The sequence below is a fragment of the Chaetodon auriga genome, chromosome 16, assembly GCF_051107435.1.
Source record: "Chaetodon auriga isolate fChaAug3 chromosome 16, fChaAug3.hap1, whole genome shotgun sequence".
In the NCBI taxonomy this organism is placed as follows: Eukaryota; Metazoa; Chordata; class Actinopteri; order Chaetodontiformes; family Chaetodontidae; genus Chaetodon; species Chaetodon auriga.
Window position 1 is genome coordinate 20,972,867 of NC_135089.1, and position 21,546 is coordinate 20,994,412.

Genomic DNA, 21,546 nt, shown 5'->3' on the forward strand with positions numbered 1-21,546 from the left:
TTGTGATCAGTTTAACCAATAAGTAATTGTTCCTTCTCAGAGTGTTGCTTTTTAAAGATTTTCAGATGCCTGAAGAGTTACAAATGTCCAGTGCTTTTTAAAAAATGAGAAGTAGAATTTTGTGTAACAGAAGGATTTTTTTTTGTCTTATCTCTTAAATTACATTGTGATCCTCATAGTGGACTGGGTTGGGAACATCTTCATAAAGGTTCCTGCAACTTGCTGCTTTCTGCATCAAAGAAAGAACGTTGCTGTGGCAGAACTTGCAAACTCTGCAGAGTTTGACTGGACAGTGAGACCCACCGACTTTACATCCCAGATTAGTGATGGGAGGTTTATCTAAGGTTTTTCATCATTGTTATTTCTACAACTTCCCTTCAGTTTGGGCCATTACCAACCCAACCCAGTCACCAAGAACATGTTGGCATTGTATGTTTCTGCAAACCATGGATATGTTGAAACTTTCTTTACGTTCAAATTTTACATTTCAGTTTTCAATTTCATGTTCCGCTTTGTGCTAAACCTAACCAGACAAAAACCAAGGTCCCCTTTATTTGTCATTACATCAGTGCACCTCTTGCTTACCCTGTAGCATCCAGCTGTAGTGCCTTTGGTGTCCAAACAGGTCACCATAGTTCATATATTTGAAGGCAACCTTCTTTTCAGTCTCTGTCACACACAACTGACCAATCAATGCAGAAGCCTCAAACAAACCAAAACAAGGATTTAAGGTGGGACAGTTGTCCTGGATCAGAAAGTCTTCTATCCTCCTGAGGAATTCTGGGACGTGTAGGAGCTCAGAAACCAAAGCAGAACTGAAGGAAGCAGGCTGACGACGACAGGGGCCATTTTCCTTTAACATGTAATACATAACAATGAATGCTTTCAAGAGTCCATCAGTCAGTAGGACAAGACAGTAGGCCACCTGTTCTCTACAACGGTGCAGAGTCCACACTCTGCAGAGCCAATCACGTCGCTCGCTCTGACGACGTCTCGGAGCTCGGGGACGCGCCCGGAGACGTGGACGCGGAGGAGTGGTCGGTGTCGTCCAGCTCCTTTTGGAACCCGCCGTCGGTACCGGAGGAGGAGGAGCGCGTCGTGGCGGAGGCTCCCTCCCGCTCGCGCTTCTTCTGCTTCATGCGCCTGTTCTGAAACCAGATCTTCACCTGCGTCTCGTTGAGCTCGAGCGTGGCGGCGATCTCCACGCGCCGCGCCCGCGTCAGGTACTTGCTGAAGTGGAACTCCTTCTCCAGCTCCGTCAGCTGCCGCGTGCTGAAGTTGGTGCGCATGGCGTTGTTGTGTGCGCCCGCGAGGCCGAAGTCCGACACTTTAACTGGATGGAGGGGGGGGAGATGGAGAAGCTGTTAGAGTCTAAATGTGCAACAGGAACTTATTTTGGTCATATGAGTGAGAAATAACACGACACAGCCGAAATGTCTCATATTCTAATATAGTCATGCAAAGAAGTCGGAGTCTGGCCTGTATGACTGAAATGTGTTTGTGAATCAAGAGCTAAACTGTTGTCCTCTCTCTCCCTCTCTCTATTGTTATTATTATTATTATTATTATTATTATTATTATTAGTAGTAGTAGTAGTAGTAGTAGTGGCAGTAGTAGTATTTTGTATTTGTTGACATCTTCAAACTATCACAACATGCAAGCAATGTCACTGGTAAAAGGCCGCAAGAAAACACAAGTTGAATATTAGAAGAGAAAAGGCAAATGCAAGAGAGGCGGGAGGAGGCAAAGGCTGGTGAACGGGTGGAGGGATGGAGGGTGGGGGGTGCTTTAAAAGATAACAGAGCAGGACAGACTTCCCAGGGAGAAATAAGCCGTCTGCTATATCCATTAAGACTGTGTGTGTGTGTGTGTGTGTGTGTGTGTGTGTGTGTGTGTGTGTGTGCGCGCGCGTGCGTGCGTGCGCGTGCGTGTGTAGGGGGCATATCAGCCGTCTGGGGCCATACTGGACCCAAGCCAGACCCGCTATCAGTCTAGAGATACTGCAGTGAACGAGAAAAAAAATCCTTAAACACACAAACGCCGTTTTTAAATTTGCTTTAAAACGATAAAATGTTGAAAGTTGAGCCGATGTTATGGGTTAACAAGAACAGGAGCATTATATGTAAAAAGTTCATGTTTTCTTTTTAAATTCTCTTTGTTCAGTTCAAATCTTGTTGTTCTTCTTCTTCTTCTTCTTCTTCTTCTTATTATTATTATTATTATTATTGTCAGTTTAAAGAGATTCAGCAGTCAGCTGGTGTCTACATTATTTTAAAAGAATATTTTTTCTTTTTTTAATGTTGAGTCAATTTATATGTTTTTAAGGGTGATCAATTTAAATGCTTCATTTTTGATGCAGTGTTAGTCCTTATGGTTTCCACCATGACAACAAATGTTTTATTGTTGTTGAAAGATCTGTGAAATGAACTCAAAATAAAACAGTTCTTGTAATATATTTTTTTCTTATTTCTGTCTTCTTGGAAGTTTACAGTGAAACGAATTCAGACGTGAGTGATTGAGACAACTGAAAAGAAGAGAGAAACAGATGGAAAGTAGCATTTACATTAGAAAAGTGTGGCGTGTGTGTATGCAGAGGAAACTGAAAGTGAGGCCTGCAGGGAAATGAAACGTTTTATAAGCTAACAGCCTGTTATTTACAAAATAAAAATACATAAAGAAAAATGTAAATTTCGTTGTTTATCAGTGAATCTCGACAGCTGATGCAGATGGTCGCTTTATCAAAGCGTTTAGATCATAATAAAATGTTTTTTTAGATCATATTAAAATGTTTTAAAGCTTGTCCCTGGCAGCTTTCTTTTTCTTTTTGTGTATCTGGCTGTTGTTAATCGATGGAGCTGCTTCTTTTAAATCTTTTGGCCCTAACGTTTCTAATGAGCCACTGTGATAAATGCAGAGGAGGCCTCTGCTCCGCATCCTCAGCGGACACACACATCACTGAGGGATACGGAATCTCAGCATTTGACCTGCAGGCTCGACCCTTTAATAATGCTTTGACAATAACCTTAATAAACAAAATTAACGCCAGAAATATCAGCCGCCCTCCCTTACCTGTTTTAGGCGGGTTCCTCTTCACCTTCATCCAGTCGAAGGTCTGCCCCTGGCCGGCCTGCTGGTTCTCCTCATCCCCCCTCTCTCGGTCCTGAGAGACCGGTAGCTCCCCGTAACCTCCTCCGTGTGGGAGCCCCAGGTAGCCCGCTGCGTCCAGTCCCCCACCAAGCTGCTGGGGGTACTGTGACCCGGCCAGCGCGCCCTGAGGCCCGCAGTAGGCCCCGGCCAGGGCCCCATAGCTTGGGCCAACGGTGCTAGCAGAGCTGGAGAAGGTTGATTGATGATAGTAGGTGGAGGCCACAGGCTCCTCCATGAAATACTGGGAGTGAATGGTGTTGGGAGGACCCGTCGCAGCAGCATACTCCGTGTTTCGGGCGCACGCCTGACCCGCATAGGCCCCGGCGTTGCCGCTGTTCCCGTTATTATAATGAGACAGTGTTCCGCTTTGTAAGCTTTGGGTTTGGTGAAGGTGAGGATGATAGCCGTTGTGCGTCTGCTGATGCTGTTGTTGCTCGTGATGATGATGAGGATGTTGCTGATGATGCTGGGTCGCCCCTGTGGTCCCGTGCGCTCCTTCACCTCCAGTGCGCCCGTACAGCCGCCCGTCCCCGGTGTAACCCGCTGCCCCGGCGCTGCTGTCACTTCTCGTCCCGTTAACGGCAGATGGAGAACCGGCTGGTCCTGTGTGGAAGGCGCCGGAGGTCACCTGGAAGCCCTGATGCTGATCCAGAGGGTGGTGGTGGTGGTGATGCAGATGGTGATGGTGGTGGTGGTATCCAGACTTAGGCGCAGAATAAGCGCCGGTGCCCGGTCGGTTACAAATGGAGTATTCCACAAACGAGTTCATGTTGTCCATGCAGACTGGAGGCACGGTGAGGCTGAATACAAATTAAAATGATCAGCAGGAAGCAGGAGCCCACAGATGAAGTTAACAGAACTTAGGAAAAAAATATCACAAATCGAACAATTCCATTTAAAAAGTTTTCAAAAGTAGGCCCTAAATAGTTTGATGTGAAATCCCTGTGCTGAGAGCATAAACCGCGAGAACAGATGAAAGAAACACAAGAGAAAAAGAAGTATTTTTTGAAAAAGTGCATACACTCGGAAAAAGTGTTCAGCAAAAAATCAAAACGTCAGAAGGTTCCAACGTGAAGGAAAAACGTGGAGTCTGCACGTCCCCAACCCGAAACACACATGAATAATGTGCTCCTCTGTGTGATTGTGCGCGTAAGCGGAAGGCCTGACGCTGTCAATGGCTCAGCTCAACCTGTGATTTCCAAACGCTCATCAGTGACACGAGAAAACACCGCGAGAAGACAGAGAGAGTCCAGTCACCTCATCACCCCCACACAGGTTCCACTCCGTCCCCCTCCATTCTCTGCTTTCCTTAGTTTCTCTGCTTTCTCCTCTTTGCCGTCTCTCTCTCTCTCTCTCTCTCTCTCTCTCTCTCTCTCTCTCTCTCTCCCTTTTTCTCTCTCTTTTCGGTGTCACTTCTTTTCTTACCTCTGCCGCGGGTCACGTGGTCCGTCGTCATGTCGCCTATGGTGACCGGAGGCCAGAAGATTGTCAGCCGGTCTCAGAAGCGGGGGAACCAGCCTGTGTGTGTGTGTGTGTGTGTGTGTGTGTGTGCGTGTGTGTGTGTGTGTGTGTGTGTGTGTGTGTGTGTGTGTGTAGGGGAGGGTTCGGTTTAGAAGTGGAGTTTGCGCGCGCGCGCGTTTGCGCCGACGCACGCGCCTCATCCATCACTCGCCGTGACATTAGCACGACAAAGAGACTTCAATCAAATCGGCCCATCAATCTGATATCAGCACGGATCTGTCAGAGCAAAGAGAGAGGCAGAGAATGAAAGAGGAGCTGTGAGCCAGCCTGCTGCTTCCAGACCTCCTCACAGCAAACGCTCCGAACCAAACTTACAGTACACTGCTTCAATCGCTGCTTCTCTGCCTGCACAGCCCAGAGCTGCTGCACGCTGCTGCCACAGGCCAAAGCTAGCATTCAGCAAACACTTTTCCAAATCCTGCAGCTATTGCGTTCACTATGACTGTGGCTGCTGCTACACAGTGAAAGTGTTAGTGTCAGTTCGCCCTCATGTTGGGGTCCTGGAGACCCTCAGCCCTCTTTAACAGCTCAAAAAACAAACTCAGCATTGTTTTTTCAGCTTGATAATTCATGACTCTTCCTGATTGGACAGCGTGATTTGTCACATTGTCACATTACTTCTCTTTGGTCCGCCAGCTGTAATACATGCAGGCTACAATTCATTTTGTGTGCTTTTATCTGAGATTGGTATTGACAGTAGTTTTTATGCAGCTCCTAAAACATCAATATAGAATTTCTGTCAGTGGAGGTTCATAACATTTGCTCATAAGAGATCTGAGAGGCAGTTCAGCATCTCTGGGGTCTAACTGAGCCCAGACACAATCACTCACCAAACAAAGAGACTGTGTGCTGTTTGCTCATGTGCAGCTCATGTAACATATAAAGCATGACATATTTCCTCATTTGCTGTATTTAATGATTTAAGTTCATGTCTATATTTTGTGACTTTCTTCAATGTGTAAGTCCAAAGTGAAGTGTTACTTCAATGCTTTCCTACATACCAGTTTTTAATAAGGTCATAACAAAAGCAAAAGTATACCTGAAAAGAAAAAAAAAAAGTTGATTCTGCAGTTATTATAATAATTTTCCTCATAGAGCTGTGAGGTCTGTGGGACTGGAAGCAAAGCCAATGGCAACAAAAATCAAGCTTTAAAAAATGAAGTTTAATTCCAGTTTAGTCTAAGCTTTCATAACTTTGTCCATCATCTCTATCTTATGATAACATTTGACTCACCAAAGTAATTGCTGAGATCTCAGCAGAGAACACTGTAACCACAACATTTTTGAGGAACAACTGTACGGCATGCTGTCTTGCACCACACATGGAAAGCCACCATCAGCTCTACAGTCAAACATGTCTTGATTTATAAGATCTGGGCTCCTCACAGGCACTGAGAAGCCTCAAAGAATGATTTCTGGTCTGAAGGATGTAGCCTGGGAAAAGGGACTTGGATCTGGACCTGGACCTGATCTATTTTGTGTTTCTTACCGCATCATACTTCTTAGTAGCAATATCGCTAATTTTGCATCCCAGCAATTTGGTGACACCGTTGTTAACATCACAGATAGAAACGACTGACAAACCTCCAAAAATAAAGGCTGAGGTGTTGTCTTTAAAAGGACATTCTTTCAGTTAGCTCTGGGCTCAGACGTGCAGTTTTGGATCTCAGCCCAGGGCTAACTAAACCCCCCTCCACGTCAGGATTTCCCCAGCTTTTCTAAGATAAATAATGTGAAAAGAGCTTAGAACCAAAGCAGTGTGTTCATTGACCACAGAGCTGGAATCAAGTCATGCGCAGTGCGTTCTGAAGATTGCAGCCTCGGCACATAGAAAGGTTAATAAATAGAATAAAAACAACTTTTTTTGTGTTTGCTTGGTTGGTTGGTTTAGTTTGGTTCACCAGCAACCAGGAAATACAAGAGTGAAAATCTTTCCATTATTCAAACCAACACTGCCATAGAACTGATTTATCAAGTCAGACTGTAAATCTGCTGTGAACATCTTGCTGCTACAGTGAGTCTAACACTGTGCTGAGTGCCAGCTGTTCAGCTCTGACATTTAAATCTGTCAGTGTGTGGCTGATTGACTGACTCACTGACCTCCACTGTAACATCCAGCACTGACAGAATGGCTCCATGAAACGCTGCAGCTTCATGTGTCCTCTCTGTTTGTGCTTTGCAGTCATTTTCCCATCAGCTCCGATCATCGCCCCCCCCCCCCCAAAGCCCAGTTCACTAACACTGATCATCACTTCAAAGATTATTGATTTGAGTTTATCTCTTCTTTGCACATTTTCCTTACAAGATAGAGGATATCTTTTAATGGATTAAAAGGTTTCTATTGATCAGAGAGCCCGATGGCACAGACTTTTGGGAATCAGTTTACTTTTCAACAATTGGATTGTGAAGCCATAGATTTCTGATGGCTGGATGTGCATGTGCGAGTGCATGTGGGAGAGTGTGTTTGTTTGCTAATTGAATGAATGAGCTGATCTGTTATAGAAATGAGGTTAAGGCAGACAGGAGGCCTTCTGGTTGGCCAAGCCCTGCTGCTCCAGCAGGACAGGAAGCAGGGATATCTTCGACCTCAACACAATGTTCTGTTTGTGTGAAACAAAGGCAACTGTGCATATACTTTTTACACAGGGTTGTTGTTTTATTGTATGCTTTGGTGGGAATGTCTATCCTTTATCATTGTTTATTTCAGTATGCAAAAATGGCAAAAGGCAAAATCTCTTCATGTGTTTATCAAATATTTGCTCATGATGTGTCAGTTTCAGGGTTTGGACACCTTCTCATTACAGATTAACCCCCCTATTATAACTGACTCCAATGAACCCGTCATCCATTTCTCCCCTCCAGAGCCTCTGTGAAGGGCCTGACAGCAGACGCACCGCCGTCCCGCCACCAGGACGATATCAGGACGAGCAGCGTGGGCGTGCAACAAGGAGGGAGGTTAATGATCAGTGAGGGGCTGAAAGGAGAGAGAGACGCAGAGCGAGTGGGCAGGAAGTCTGCAGGAACAGACCGGGACAAGAAGACGAAGATTAAATGACGCCCACACGGCTGTCTGAGCAGTGAGGAGACTACAGGAGAGAGAGAGAGAGAGAGAGAGAGAGAGAGAGAGAGAGAGAGAGAGAGAGAGCCAGGTCAAAAAGTCAGCTTGTGCATGTAATTGTTACATATGTGATAATATGTCCATTTTTTGTAATTCATACTAATTCTGTCGCACTTTTATTTACTCTTTCTTTGTTTAGAGCTCTTTGTGTGTTTATTCAGTTTTTAACATGCAATCTGTATCTGGCTGTTATCAATTGATCAATTAATCACTTAGTAAAGAACAGAGTCACAGATAATGGTGAAATATGAACAGCACAATTTCCTGAAGGGGGATGTCATCAAAGATTGTTTTTCAAAAGCTAAAATGAAGTTAATGCCGAATAACACACAGAAACGAAACAAATGCTCCTAACGAGAAACTGGAAGAAGGGAATTTGTCATTTTCACTTGAAATGGAAAAAAAAAAATGGACTCAAACGACCAGTTGTCACAATGGTTGCTGATCATTGTTGTTATGATTGAGTGATTTATTGTGTCTGCTCTTCTCACTTTTCCTCTGCACAGTGTGGGCTCATCTGTAGCTTTTTGATGGGCAGCTTGAGATAGCAGAGGCAGAGGCAGGTGACCTTTCAGCATGTTGGGCTGATCTCCCTCTTACGAATGAGGCTAAACTTTAAGTCAGAGAGCTCCTGCTCCTGTTTTAATTGAGGTCTGTGAAGATTCTCGTTCATCAAGGTCATGGTACCTCAAGCAAGTCCAGCTGCCTTTGAATTGCATTTAGAAGTTTTAATGTATGATGATGTTTATGTGTACCACGCACCAAGCTTTCAACTAACTCCAGTGTAAACCCATGCACAGCAAATCAAGACGGTCAGAGCAAGGTGACGAAGTACAAAGAGCAAGAAAGCACAAACGGAGAAGGTGGAGTGCATGGATGGGTCAAAGAAACACAGTTTTCACCCAAGACACCGGGGTTTGTGTCCCAGAGTGAATGACCTTGTCCTAAACTTAACCAAGCGCTTTTGATGCTGAAATATAACTAAACCATGACCATTTTACAACATTAACCACGTGTTGGAAATGTGTTGAGCAACTGGAGCAGGTGCTCTGGGCATCTAATGCTGCTGCAAATGGGTTTACATTGGAGTTAGCTGACAAGCCATGTGTGTCTCATACAGATGTTCAAGGGTACCTTTTCCTATATTAACTTTATATGGCTTACATGTTAGCAAGCAGTTGGCTATTTACACATCCTGCTGACACAGAGCAACATTATCATTCATTTGGAGTCATGTTTGTGTCCACCTCCATAAATCGAAATCCAATTTTCACTCTCTGTTTTTAGTCTCTACCAACTCCTGAAGGAAAAAATGTAGATATTTTTGTGTTGTGCTGTTAAATGCTGCACTATGTGCACCGAGTAGTCAGCAACTCTGTCTCTGTGGATGGAAGACGTACAGGAAATAAGACTTTAAGAAATCTTCCGTTAGGAGGAACCAAGCAATAAATTACACTGTAAGTACTTTTTAAATTACCCACATGTATTAAATAATTTTTACAGCAAGGGACCATCCAACTTCAATATGTCACTTTAAAAATAGCCATGCCAGGAAAGAGAGCCAAACAATGTCTGGCACTTTAACTTTTAATATATATCATGATATACTGACTTCCACTGTGCCTACATCTGAAAAAATTAAAACCTCAGTAGTCAGAGAAATGTTTTCAGTACCAGCAGTGCCACTCAGAACGCTTCAGCTGTCTGTTGCTTTCAGAGAGTGTTGCATTCTGGTTATGAGGATGCTTGCTGTGTTGTGAGGACCATGCTAGTGAGCCTTGGCTCGCGACTCTCTGCCGTGGATTTACAGCTGGCCTGTGTTTGTCAATGGTAGATTTTCAGTGCTCATGTAGTGTGTATGTGCAGCAGTTAGCTCTTGATCACAAGCTTGTGTTACTTTGTGCCACTGAACAAAAACAAGGACTTTACTGCGAGCTTGGAACTCAAGCTGCTTCTTGACAGGCTGACCTTCATACCTCCTGTGGGTCATGGTTTCTGTCTAGTCTCAGGTCACGAGTGGAATCTGAGAATCAGCTACACCTCACACTATCTGTTCCTGCTAGTGTTTCAGCCTGCTTGGTCTGTGTTTTTTGGGATGTCCGTCCTGGATGTACCACAGTCTTGGATCAGGGATAATGAAGGAGTACGAGAAACGTAGCAATCTGATTGGACACGTAAGTTGTCTGTCCTTTCCCTTTCTCTGTCTCTAACAGTCCTATCAGACAGGTCAAATGACTCCAGAACCAGGAAGTTATGCTCCAGTATTCCTGGAAAAGAGCGGGGATGTGTGAGTGTTTGTGTGTGATATGAGGGGCTTTTTGGAAATCCTGAAAGATGATATAGGAGAGAAAGTGAAAGAGAGGCATTGACGGAGTGGAAGGAAGAGAGGAGTCGTGCATCCAGACCGCTGATGTCGTTGCATTAGCTCTGAAACCTGAACCACTGATGCAGACACATAACAGCATTTATTAACCGTTATTAATAACATTTACACACACACACACACACACACACACACACACACACACACACATCTCGGGTGATGGACAAAGAGATTTTTTCCTTCATGGTGTTTTTGATGCTGTCAGTTTAAATGTAATAAATCTGATAATAAAGGCAGACAGCAGAGTCGGCCATATTGATCTGTACTTTTCTCACCATTTTACCAGTTTTGAGGCAGTATGTGATGATAATTAGGTCTTCCAGTTGGTTCTCTTAGTTTTGAGTTTCATTTCATTCAGCTTCAGTGGAGTCACACGGTTATTTTAATGTAATCTTAATAATTTTGAGGATTGGTCGGACGCTGTCACTTTGAGGTAATTGTGACAGCATCTCTCACTATTTTCAGAATTTTTACAAACCAAAAAATCTATCAGTTGATGGAGAAAACAATCAGCACATAAATTCAACATATCCATAGTGAAAATAACTGTTAGTTGAAGTTCTGTGCAAAATAGTTCAATATGAGCTCCATCTCAAACAACTACAGCAATGAAATCCTGCTTTCACATGAATGCAGGAGTTATAATAATCTGAATAAGAACATAACAGTTGAGGAGGAGGCCTTTTTGTGCACTAAGTACTTTAACTTTTAATACTTACAGTACACTTTCCTGGTTATACTTTTACTTAAGTAACATTTCAAGGCTAGACTTTTACTTAGTGGTTTTTTACACTTGGGTTTTGGCACATTAATTAAGGATCTGAATTCTTCCTCCAGCCTCTCTGTCTATCGAGGTAAACAAACTGAGTAGATATATGAATTTATATAATTGCTATGTTTTTAACAAGCTAGGTTAACACTCCCCCGGTCTAAATGCACCTATGTGTTACTGAGCCTCCACCTTTAAGGTAGATGGTAGCCTGTGTATGTGACGTAGTGCAGTCACAGAAGAGCACATGGTAAAAGGAGTCATTAAGTTACTTTAGTCAGCCATAATGTGTATTGTGTTCAGTGTCACAGAAGAGAAATAAAAAGTCCCTGTTCATGCAGTGTTATTACAGCGTGTTCCTGCATTCTTCAAGTCAACGTGTTTATTGTCATGTGTACAATAAAAGACAAACAAAGCGTAAAAAATTAAAAATATAAAATACAATTAAGATAGTCAACAACATAATTAGTGAAATATCAGGGCTGCCAATGCTGAAGGCTCCACAATGCAGCCCTAGCTGGCAATGTGTCGAGCTGGCATTCAGATATGTGGACGTGCACTTTCCTGCTAGATTTCTCTGTAACATGAACACAGTAGTTCTGCTGTTTATCTTGTGGCCAATAAACTGATAAAAGATAACTTGATTATCACTGACATGTAAAGTCCTGTTCCTGAGTATCATAAACTGCAGCGCAGTGTTTTGACATTTGATAAGGCCTTAAACACATTCATCTGTTACTCTAGCTGGATTTCCTGCATCTGATTACATTGTCTCAGTGGTACCTGAAGCAACATGCCGCCACCACTGCAGCCCTTGCATTGTTTAACACAGGCCTGTTTTCAGTCTGAACCCTCATTAAGTCTGCCAACTGCTTGAGGAAGTGCTGGTAATCTCAACATACATATAGCTCACACACCTCCAGGTAGTAAACAGGTGTTTCCTTTGTCTGGAAAGTCCCTACACACATTTCACCGTACACCTCCAACATCAGTGTGTCCCACAATTCATCGTCAGCCGGAGCTCCACACCAGTCCAGCAGTTGGCAGTAACGCACTTATGAGCTGGTTTTAGGACTGATAATGATCAACAGACATGAAGAAGCTGAAGATCATGACACGCTGGAGTCAGAGTGAATGTTATCATTAATTAATTAAGACACTATACAGGTACCACAGAAACTCCACTGATGATCTGCGCTTAATATCAAAAATCTGTTCTTGATGAGACTAATAATGATATTGAATATCAGAAAATGTAAAAATGACTATGTTCTTTACCTCAGAAATAATTTGAAATAGTATTGTGTTAAGTCTCCTTTATGTACCATAGACCTCCATGCTAACTCTATTTTTGCTTAATTCTGTTGTCTATGGTTGATCCTACTTATTTGCTTATTATGAAAAAATTAAGTAAAACCAACAAAGCATCTGAGCTGAATCAAACCATGCATTTGCATTGGCATGAGCCACATTACTGTGGCCCAGCAGCCCTAGTGAGCTCTGATGACTCTCCACTCACTGCAGTCATAACAGACACCCTGTGGCAGTTACCAGACATTCAAAACACAAGTAGCTATCTGACTGCTCGCAAAACCTGGAAGTGTGGGTATTGGAATGGACCCTTTGCAATTCTAAAAAGATTTTTCTATTGATTTCAACACACTCAGTCTCCTTGAAGGCAGCCTCTAGTGGCCGTTAGAAGAACTGCAGCTGAAGACAGGCTTGGCATCAACATGTTGCAGTCATTGTTTGGAAGAATACTTATTACCTGTTAAATAAACAGAAAATGTTCTAACAGAGGTCAAACGCTGGAGGTCAAAGTAGCTATGCAATATTCCTATGTCCACACAATGATGATATGAGAGAAAAGAGGAGGCAAATTCAGAGCTGGAGAGGATTTTCCTGCTGCTTGCGGCTTATCAGCCACCTCTGATAAGACACTGTCAGCCCGGACAGTCTTATCTACACAACACATTTACACCCATGCTACGGCAGAGGAGACAGGCCACAAAGGACAGCAGCTGCCTCCAGCCAATAGCCCCTCATTTTTGTGCATATGGCTCTCAGTATAAATGGATTTCATCTTGTTAAAAGAGAAATATTGTGAGAACTGAACTCTTAAAGATGAGGCTGGTATGTTTTTATTGATATTAACAGATCACATGATCCAAACCAGCGGTGAATGTATCCTACTAGCAACTCATCAGTGAGCCACTGCTGCACTGGCAGGCATGTTACCATGACCTCACACACTGTACTTATTTTTAGTCTAACTCACATACGCTATGCCGCCGCCAGAAATGCACATTGGACAATGGAATGTGGATTAATCCACTGATGAATTGTTTGAACACTCCAGTATTTGGAGCACTACATGTGGTAGAAACACCTCACTGACCTCAATATGAACACAATAGTCCTGATTCCAAATGTTTTGAAGCATTCCACAACTTTCCCAGTCTTTAGCTGCTCCTGTCCCAACTTGTTTGAAACATGTTGCTGCATCAAATTCAGAATAATCATATATATATTGTGTTTGTGCTGTTTTCGTTTGAGTATATGTCAAAAAGGATTAGCAAATGATCACATTCTCTTTTATTTCTGTTTTATATGGTGCACACGCAATTCCTTTTGAATCAAGGATGTATTTCGCTATTAGTATCAAAGGAAAAGTACTCATGGTGCAGTGAAATTGTCCTTGTCAGCGTTTTATCATATCATATCTGTTTTTAGATTAATATTACTGTTGCATTAATGCATATGTTGCATTTTACTGCTGTAGAGGTTTGGTTGAGCTCATTTTAACTACTTTATGTACAGTTGGGTACTTTAATCTACAGCAATGCATCATATTCCATAAGATTATTATATATTTGGAGTGCCGCTGTCCTGTGAGAACCACGTATGTCTAAAAAATCAACTTTTCATTAGCTTAGAAAAACTCTGTGACAGTGCATTTACCTGCTAATCCAAGAGGGTTTTTAATAATGGATTTAGAAGCGGGAGAATTTTCTCAGTTCATAAAGAAACTCTTAATCTCTCATCATAAACACTCAAAATCAACAAATGTGGAGATACATGGTTTCCACTGGACAAGAAGGGTATAAAAATTGAAAAGTAACTAGTAACTGAAACTGTCAGACAAATATAGCAGAGTATAAACAAGATATACAGAAAATAGAAATACTTAAGTAAAGTACAAGCACCTCAAATTTGTACTCAAGTGCAGTACTTGAGTACAAGTATGCAGTTACATTTCATCACAGCTCATTTCTTCGCCAATTTGGAGATCAGTGGATTCATATTTAGTCCTTCTATCTAAACATATGGTCTCAGATTCCCTGCAGCCTGCACATAGGCCAAGACAGTGGGTCATTTTCTCTGCAAACACGTCAGCACAAGCTGAATGACAAACAGCCACTTTGCTGGAAGCAGTCAAAGCTGCCACATGGTTTGAAGCTGCTTGATGCTTCTGGTCCACCTTCAGAAGCAATCTGGGTTTTGAAAGGCAGCTCCAGTGCACTCTGCCCTCCAATATCCCCTGTTCAACACATGCTGGCAACAGATCAGTGTTTCCTTCTGCTGCTGCTTCACATCATCCAGCACAGCATCGCCATTCATACGTTCATATTTGACGATTCAGCACCTCACGATTTACAATGCTCTGTCAACAGTCAGCGCTGATCAGGATGTGGCGTGTCCTTTCTGTGGCTGGGTAGACGTGGAGGTTGGAACATTGCATGTCTCTTTTGCAAGAGACCGGAGTTCACGTCTTGTCAAGTGTTTCAGGGTCCTGTCACAGCTGTAGTTTGGTTCATTTGGTCAACCAAGCGGAAAAATGATACGGCTCTCTTTAGTTCCTGTCTGGTTTATGTGTACACTGAAATATTAGAAATGAAGCAGAGGGTGTAAACATGAACTCACACGGACTGACGTCTAATTCATGCATGTGAACTGTAACTTCACTGGACAGGTTTGGTGATGTCATGCAGCGTCATAAAGGCTTTGTTTATCAGTGTCTGATTGATTGTCATCAGTTTCTTACTCCTTTATGTTGTTGCACCCTTCAGATAATACTGATGCTCCTATTTCTTTCTTTCTTTCTTTCTTTCTTTCTTTCTTTCTTTCTTTCATAATGTATTTCTTGCCAGCAATCAGATTACTCTTATTGTTTTAACAATAATTGTTCCAGACTGCACTGAGGGCCTTCAGCATGGACGCCAGAGGATGTTGCATCATCTAAGAGCTCTCGTCCTTTGCCACTGATACCTGCAGAGCCGCTTACATGAATATTATTGAACAAAACACATCTCATTTTCAGCACATTTCATAATTTAGTTCTTACTTAATCATTTGATTTTTTTTTTCCCAGACAGTAGTTATCCTAGAAACATGGCTGCCGGTTAACAGTCTGAGTGGACCACTCAGCATTCTATTTACTAGCCGTTAATTGGTGCATTTGGATTGAATGACAATTGTCCGTGTTGGTCCCTTGGTAAATACCAGTAAATCCTGTGGAATGGCTCTTTATTGACCTATCAGACAGAGACAGCAGTGGGGACTCTGGTGCTTCAACACACACATACACACAGTGATTTGTGTTTGGTGTGTATCCTCCAAGGCTCCTACCTGACAACTCAATATACAGTTGTGTGTATGGGAGAGAAGGCTAAAAACACACACACACACACACACACACACACACACACACACACACACACCAAAGCTGTGTATTGATGTGGCCCTCAGAGGCAGAGGCATTGATCGTCTGCCTTTGGCTCACCCAAAGAATGGATGGGAACTCAGCTAAGTGGATGCTAATAAACACACCATTTGCACTCATATGCACGCAGAGGCAATCATTTCCATATCTCTCTGTTTGTTCCATGCGTGTGAATGGTGTGTCTCTTAGCACACACACATACACACACACACAGCATGTACACGGGTGAACCATGGCCCATGACCCTGCCTTGATCTTCAGCATCCTTTCTTAAAACCTGATCTCTCTCACAGTGGGCAGCCATTTTGGCTCAAAGGACAGGGAGTCAGTGCAGGCGCCTTGACAAATTGTCCAAGTACCAAAACATCTGAAACAAATTACATGTGCAGATAATGAAGCGGATTAACTTACCTGAGAGATTTACAGTGAATCCTATAGATTTAGACAAACAATAACTTAGGGGTCAAAGGCCAGAGGGTGCACGCACAATATTCCTGTAAAAGTTACAGTTGGAAGTGTCGAAGGTCACATGAAAATAGAAAAAGTAACAAATAATAATTGTACACTCTTATTGTTCAGAATGCTTTATTTGATGCTGCAAGCGAGACTCTTAGTCAGTATATCAAACAGTAGACTGTAGAATCAGCATCGTGGGCAACATGAGGTCAAAGGTCAGGGCATTGGAAAAATGGAAGATGATGTCAGATACCTTGTAGCTAATTCAAGGACAACCCTCCTTTACCAACAGCTATTTTGGACAGAATAGTCATGCAGGCAAAGTTTCCCTGTGATCTAAGAGAGTGCTCAGAAGCCCTCTGGTGTTAAAGTGAAACATGGAAAAATACCATGAAAGTAGAATATAAAAGCCTCGTTTGTGTAGCTTGTCTGTTAGTCACATACTGACTCTCAGTCAGAATGATTTTCTCTAGCAGTTAGCGTTTTTCATGTTATCTTTTTTTAGCTCCTCATCATGACGTTCAGCGACAGTAGGAGTCATTATTATTCTGATGTTGTCTCCATCTCTGATGTTGTGAATATCTAAATGCTGTCTTATATCCACCCAATAGGAACCGGAGCGGCACAATAGGCACAGTTCAGCTGAAATCTGTATTTTCATTAAATAAATTGATTTGCTTATTTGATTTGATTATTATTATTAGTTATATTAGCAAATGAAACTTGAAGATTTGGAATACTGCTAGTTGATAAGATGCCATACTGACGGAGCTAGAACAGCAGCAATAGTAGCAGCAGTGTGACCTTCTTGCAGATTGAAACACATCTAAAACCACAAGTTAAAGCCTTCGATCCTCACTGAAATCGGCTTGAGCTTTAAGACCAGCACTCTGCTTTGTGTTGGGGTGGCCTCTGATTGGCTCGCCACATCACTGCAACACAAGAGAGAAGAGAAAAAACAGGACACAGTGCTGACTTCCCGCCACAAGCAGGAGTTTAAGTCAAAGCGGCTGGGCTTCGAATGGCAAACCTGCACATTAAGCAAGTTCTTTTTATTTCAAATGGGAGCCACTAACGGTTGACTCCCAAATTTGTGGTGGCTGTCAGCTGCCCATGTTTACACACAGAGTTAAGGGTTCATTATACTTGAAAACAAACCACATTGCACCACTTAAAACGGGTTTAGACCTATTCCCAGTGTTCACAATGAGCCCTGTGTCTTTGGTGCTTCTGTAGTTTCTTGTGAGAGAAGTCCATCCCAGTCACCATGACTTGAAAAGTTACCAAAAATGTCAGGCTGTGTTGGAACGGGGGTTCCAGACACCATTAGACGATCCAACAACATCCAAGATATAGTCCTGAAGGCCAGCCACAAGGGTCTGTGATATCTAATTTAATCTGCATAATGAGACAGAGCTGTACATCCCCCCGGCTGACAACATGAACACACAGTCGGCATAATTAATCAAACACCCTCGATGAAGGGTTTATAAGTTGCTAATGGCTTTATTCATGGTTGATATGTGTGTAAAGGGCCATGTTTTAAAACAAATATACATGCTGCAATGCAAATGTGTGAATATGCAAATATTGTTTATTTCAAAAGTTTAACTCCTGGACACAAAGCGTCTCGTTCCCTGAAAAGTCCACCCTCAGTGTTTGCGTGCTGGACGGGTGGATGGTGATAATGCAGTTACAAATGTTGCTAATCCATTGATATCTATCCATACTCACCTTCTTATAAAACATTAAGTACTGTACTCATCTATAAATGTCAGTGAGTCAATAATAAAGTTTACTGAATAATTCAACAAGTTTGTCATAAATTTGCAATACAGAAGTTGTTCTAAATATGGCTCATGACTAACCATCCTCTTTTGACAGGTGCCTTAATAGAAACAGGGGCCATGGTCTGCCTTTTTATTAAATTTCGGAAACTATGTTGAGCCCGAAGTAGCAGGCTGATACAGTATGAGACCTACCATGTAGTGACAGCTCTTCATTTTCCATTTAATCCCTCCACTTTGACTTGCAGGGTGCAACTTGTGTCAGCAGCAGGACTGTGTGTGAGGGTAAAGTTTCCTCTTGACGCCCAGGATGATAAAAATCCACTGCTCACATATTTCACCAGTGCTGCTAAGTGGGTGATCTATCACGCCTGAGTTATGCAATATCACACACACACACACACACACACACACACACACACACACACACACACACAGAAATCATAACAGTGATGGTGACGATGATGCAAGAGATAAAGGAGTAGTCTGTGTATTACAGCATGGCAGCAGGTCGACAGGCGGTGACAGCCAGGAGAGAGAGATTATTGGAACACACACACACACACACACACACACACACACACACATACACACAATCTCTTCCTTACACACACATACAGGCACTCAGAAGGTGAGATATGTCTCCCAGCATAGAGATGTACTCTGCTGTAATCTCTTTGTCTACAAGATACACTTAGATGGATGGTTACAGGACAGAGAGAGAGAGTTGCAGCGTACGCCGCACATCGCAGTCTTCAGGCTGAGAGACGCTACAAACACTTTCCGTATAGGATTAATATGTAGTTAATATGCCAGTTTAGTTCTATGTTTGCAGGTTTTAATCTTTTCAAAGGATAGTTGGGATTTCTTCGAAGTCTTTATTAATACAATACTCATCTGCCATGTGTACATTGAAGTGACATTGAGTTACTGGATTTTGTCATCATGCATCCTCTCCGAGCTGCCTGTCACTGAGGAGATTAAACTGGAAGATATGAGAGATCCACAGTCTTCGCTCTGTGCAGAGATGCGTTCTAAACTCCAGATGAGGCTAATAAGCGAAAGCACTTGATTTGTCCCAGGGGGTGTTCAAATGTTTGTTTGTCTTTTTCTATATTTCCACAGTAGTTAATCTGTGTTTCTGTGGAGCTTGACAACGGAAGTCTAACAGATGTCTTCATCTTTCTTTAATGGCATAGTTTTCAGAAATACATTCATTTGCTTTCTTACGGAGAGTCAGAAGGTCAATGCCTCTCTCATGTATGTATAGTAAATATGGAGTTTGAGGCTGCAGCTGGTTCTCTTAGCAGAAAGGCTGCAGTGTGTCTGAATCTGTCTCAAACACTTCCAGAACCACACATTTTAATCTCCTTTGAAGCGATGTGCTGATACTCATTCCTCAGGTTTTACATTTCTCTGCTTATTTTTCCAATTTAACTGAAGGTCTTAATCAGTGGGTGATTAATTCTAGGATCAGCATCGAATTCTCCTGTTTGAAATGGCATTTTGATCTTATGGGGACTGAAATCTATCAACGGTGCCTTAGATCAGGGGGAGTTCTCCATGAGTCTATACTGGGGCCACCGCTGGTTCACGTTAGATGCAGACAAAGCATTGACTCTCATTACTATGCAGATGTAACTTTTTCTTTTGATGATTTTAACATGCTGTAAAGCGACTCCATAAGCGCGAGAGAAATATGACAGAGCACATGACTACAGTTTCAAAGACCTGTTCATTTGCATAAACAGTCATCAAAGATCAAATCTTTCAGGAACCTGCAAACTGTTTTATGTGAATTTGTCACATCTGCATGAGCCAACCACAACTACAGACTTCAGTTCGTACTACTGGTCCACAATGAGGGAAAACACCATATATATAACTGTTTATATCCCTTTTTAAATGTTTGCTGACCATTTTTAAAGCATGCCTGCGACTGGCCCCTGAATACATTTGGTCTTTTACTTTGGCCTTTTTGTGATCTGAAGGACGGGATTGAAGATTAAAGGTTATCGCACACTTGCTGTGGGACCTCTGAGTAGACCTGCCTCAGGAAATTGAGTCGACCTGATCTTCTTTTGAATGATTTCTCTTTTTTTGACACCTTAAATATATTTTTTATTGTGAAAGATTTTGCTTTTATTTTGTTTTGAATGTTTGTTTTTTACCGTATTTGTAACTTGTAGACATTTTGCAATGGCTTCTTATTACTGTTAGCAGTAGTGGAAATGTTCAGTTTTGCCTTGTGCTTCTCTGTTGCATATTATCTGATACTTTCAGTATCATTTCAACATGTGGTCATCACTATTTTGGGATAAAAGGCTAGAGACTATGTGAGAACTGAAATCGCCTGTGCCTCTCAGTGGGATGTGATTCAACAGTATTTCATGAACAGTTTGGATGATGTCAATAATAATCTGTTTAGATTAAATGATGCAAAACATCCTGCTGCAGACCCGTGGTGAGATGGAGCCCCAAAACATACATTTTCTGGTATTGTTTCTCGTAGGAGAACACCAGGTTGTTGTCCTGTCTTGTGTCTGTTGGTTCCCATGGGAACTACATGTGCAGTTTAAAACGTGTGCTCACATGCATAGACCTCAGTTGGGTTTGTCTCAGTATAGTTTTGTTTGTCTTATCATGACCAGAAGGAGCAACATTGTCTTTGCAAGTAGTTCACTTTCCTGCACTGCACTGATCAAACATTAGTAATCAGCAGTCAGAGGGACAGTGAACGTCAGTGGGTCTCTGAATGAATCTATCACATGCCTCATTTTAAGGATCCCATAAAAATACTGAGCTATGTAATGTTTAAATGAGACCCAGATGGAGAAGTGAGGATTCCCTTCTGTTCATGATAAAAAGAAAATGAGAGCACCAGTGGGAGTTCAGCCTCTTCTCTCTGAGCCTGGACTTGCTCTGAAGGTTGTGTTGTTTTCAGCTTATAACTTACAAATCATTCTCAACTGAACACATTTTTTATTGCATGTCATTTTGTTGCACCCTAAATGTGTGACACAAGAAAAAGTCAGATCCAAATTTAAATGTTTTTCTCCTCATTTTTCTCTACTTGAACATTGTGCAGGGTTTATTAAACTATGGTTCAGGACCCTGAAATGACTTCCTAATGTGTGTGCGAAAAGGTCAGGAGAGTATTTTTTTTTTTTTTTCATAACTGGTTATCACAATATTCCTATTTTCTCTGAATCAGTATGTTTGAAAAAAAAAAAAATCAGTTTCTGAGTATACAGTCTAAAAATAATTAAGTGAAAATACATATTTAAACACATACATACATAAATACATATTTAAATTTTCATTAATGATATTAATTATTAACTAATTACTGATTTATTATTATTATTATTATTATTATTATTATTATTATTATTATTATTATTATTATTATTATTAATGATAATAGTAATACTTGTGTTATGTGATGATACCAATAATTCTAATAATAATAAACAAGTCATCTTTCTTTCATTTTGACTCTCCCTATTACAGGCACACACACACACACACACACACACACACACACACACACACACACACACACACCATGCCTGTCACAGGGAGCCAGTCATCCTGTAATGGCTGCCACTGCTCATTGTTCACATCCTGCTTTGTCTTGAG

General features: G+C 41.9%; 1 protein-coding gene across 1 annotated transcript; it reads right to left on the reverse strand.

Moving 5' to 3' along the window:
• Window positions 1-968: 968 nt before the first annotated feature.
• Window positions 969-3,925, reverse strand: LOC143333826 (homeobox protein Hox-B1a-like). The gene is made up of 2 exons (XM_076752186.1): window positions 3,070-3,925; window positions 969-1,333 (listed from the first exon to the last, which is right to left on the reverse strand). The coding sequence occupies exons 1-2, from the start codon at window positions 3,923-3,925 to the stop codon at window positions 969-971; spliced, it is 1,221 nt and encodes a 406-aa protein (XP_076608301.1).
• Window positions 3,926-21,546: the final 17,621 nt, after the last annotated feature.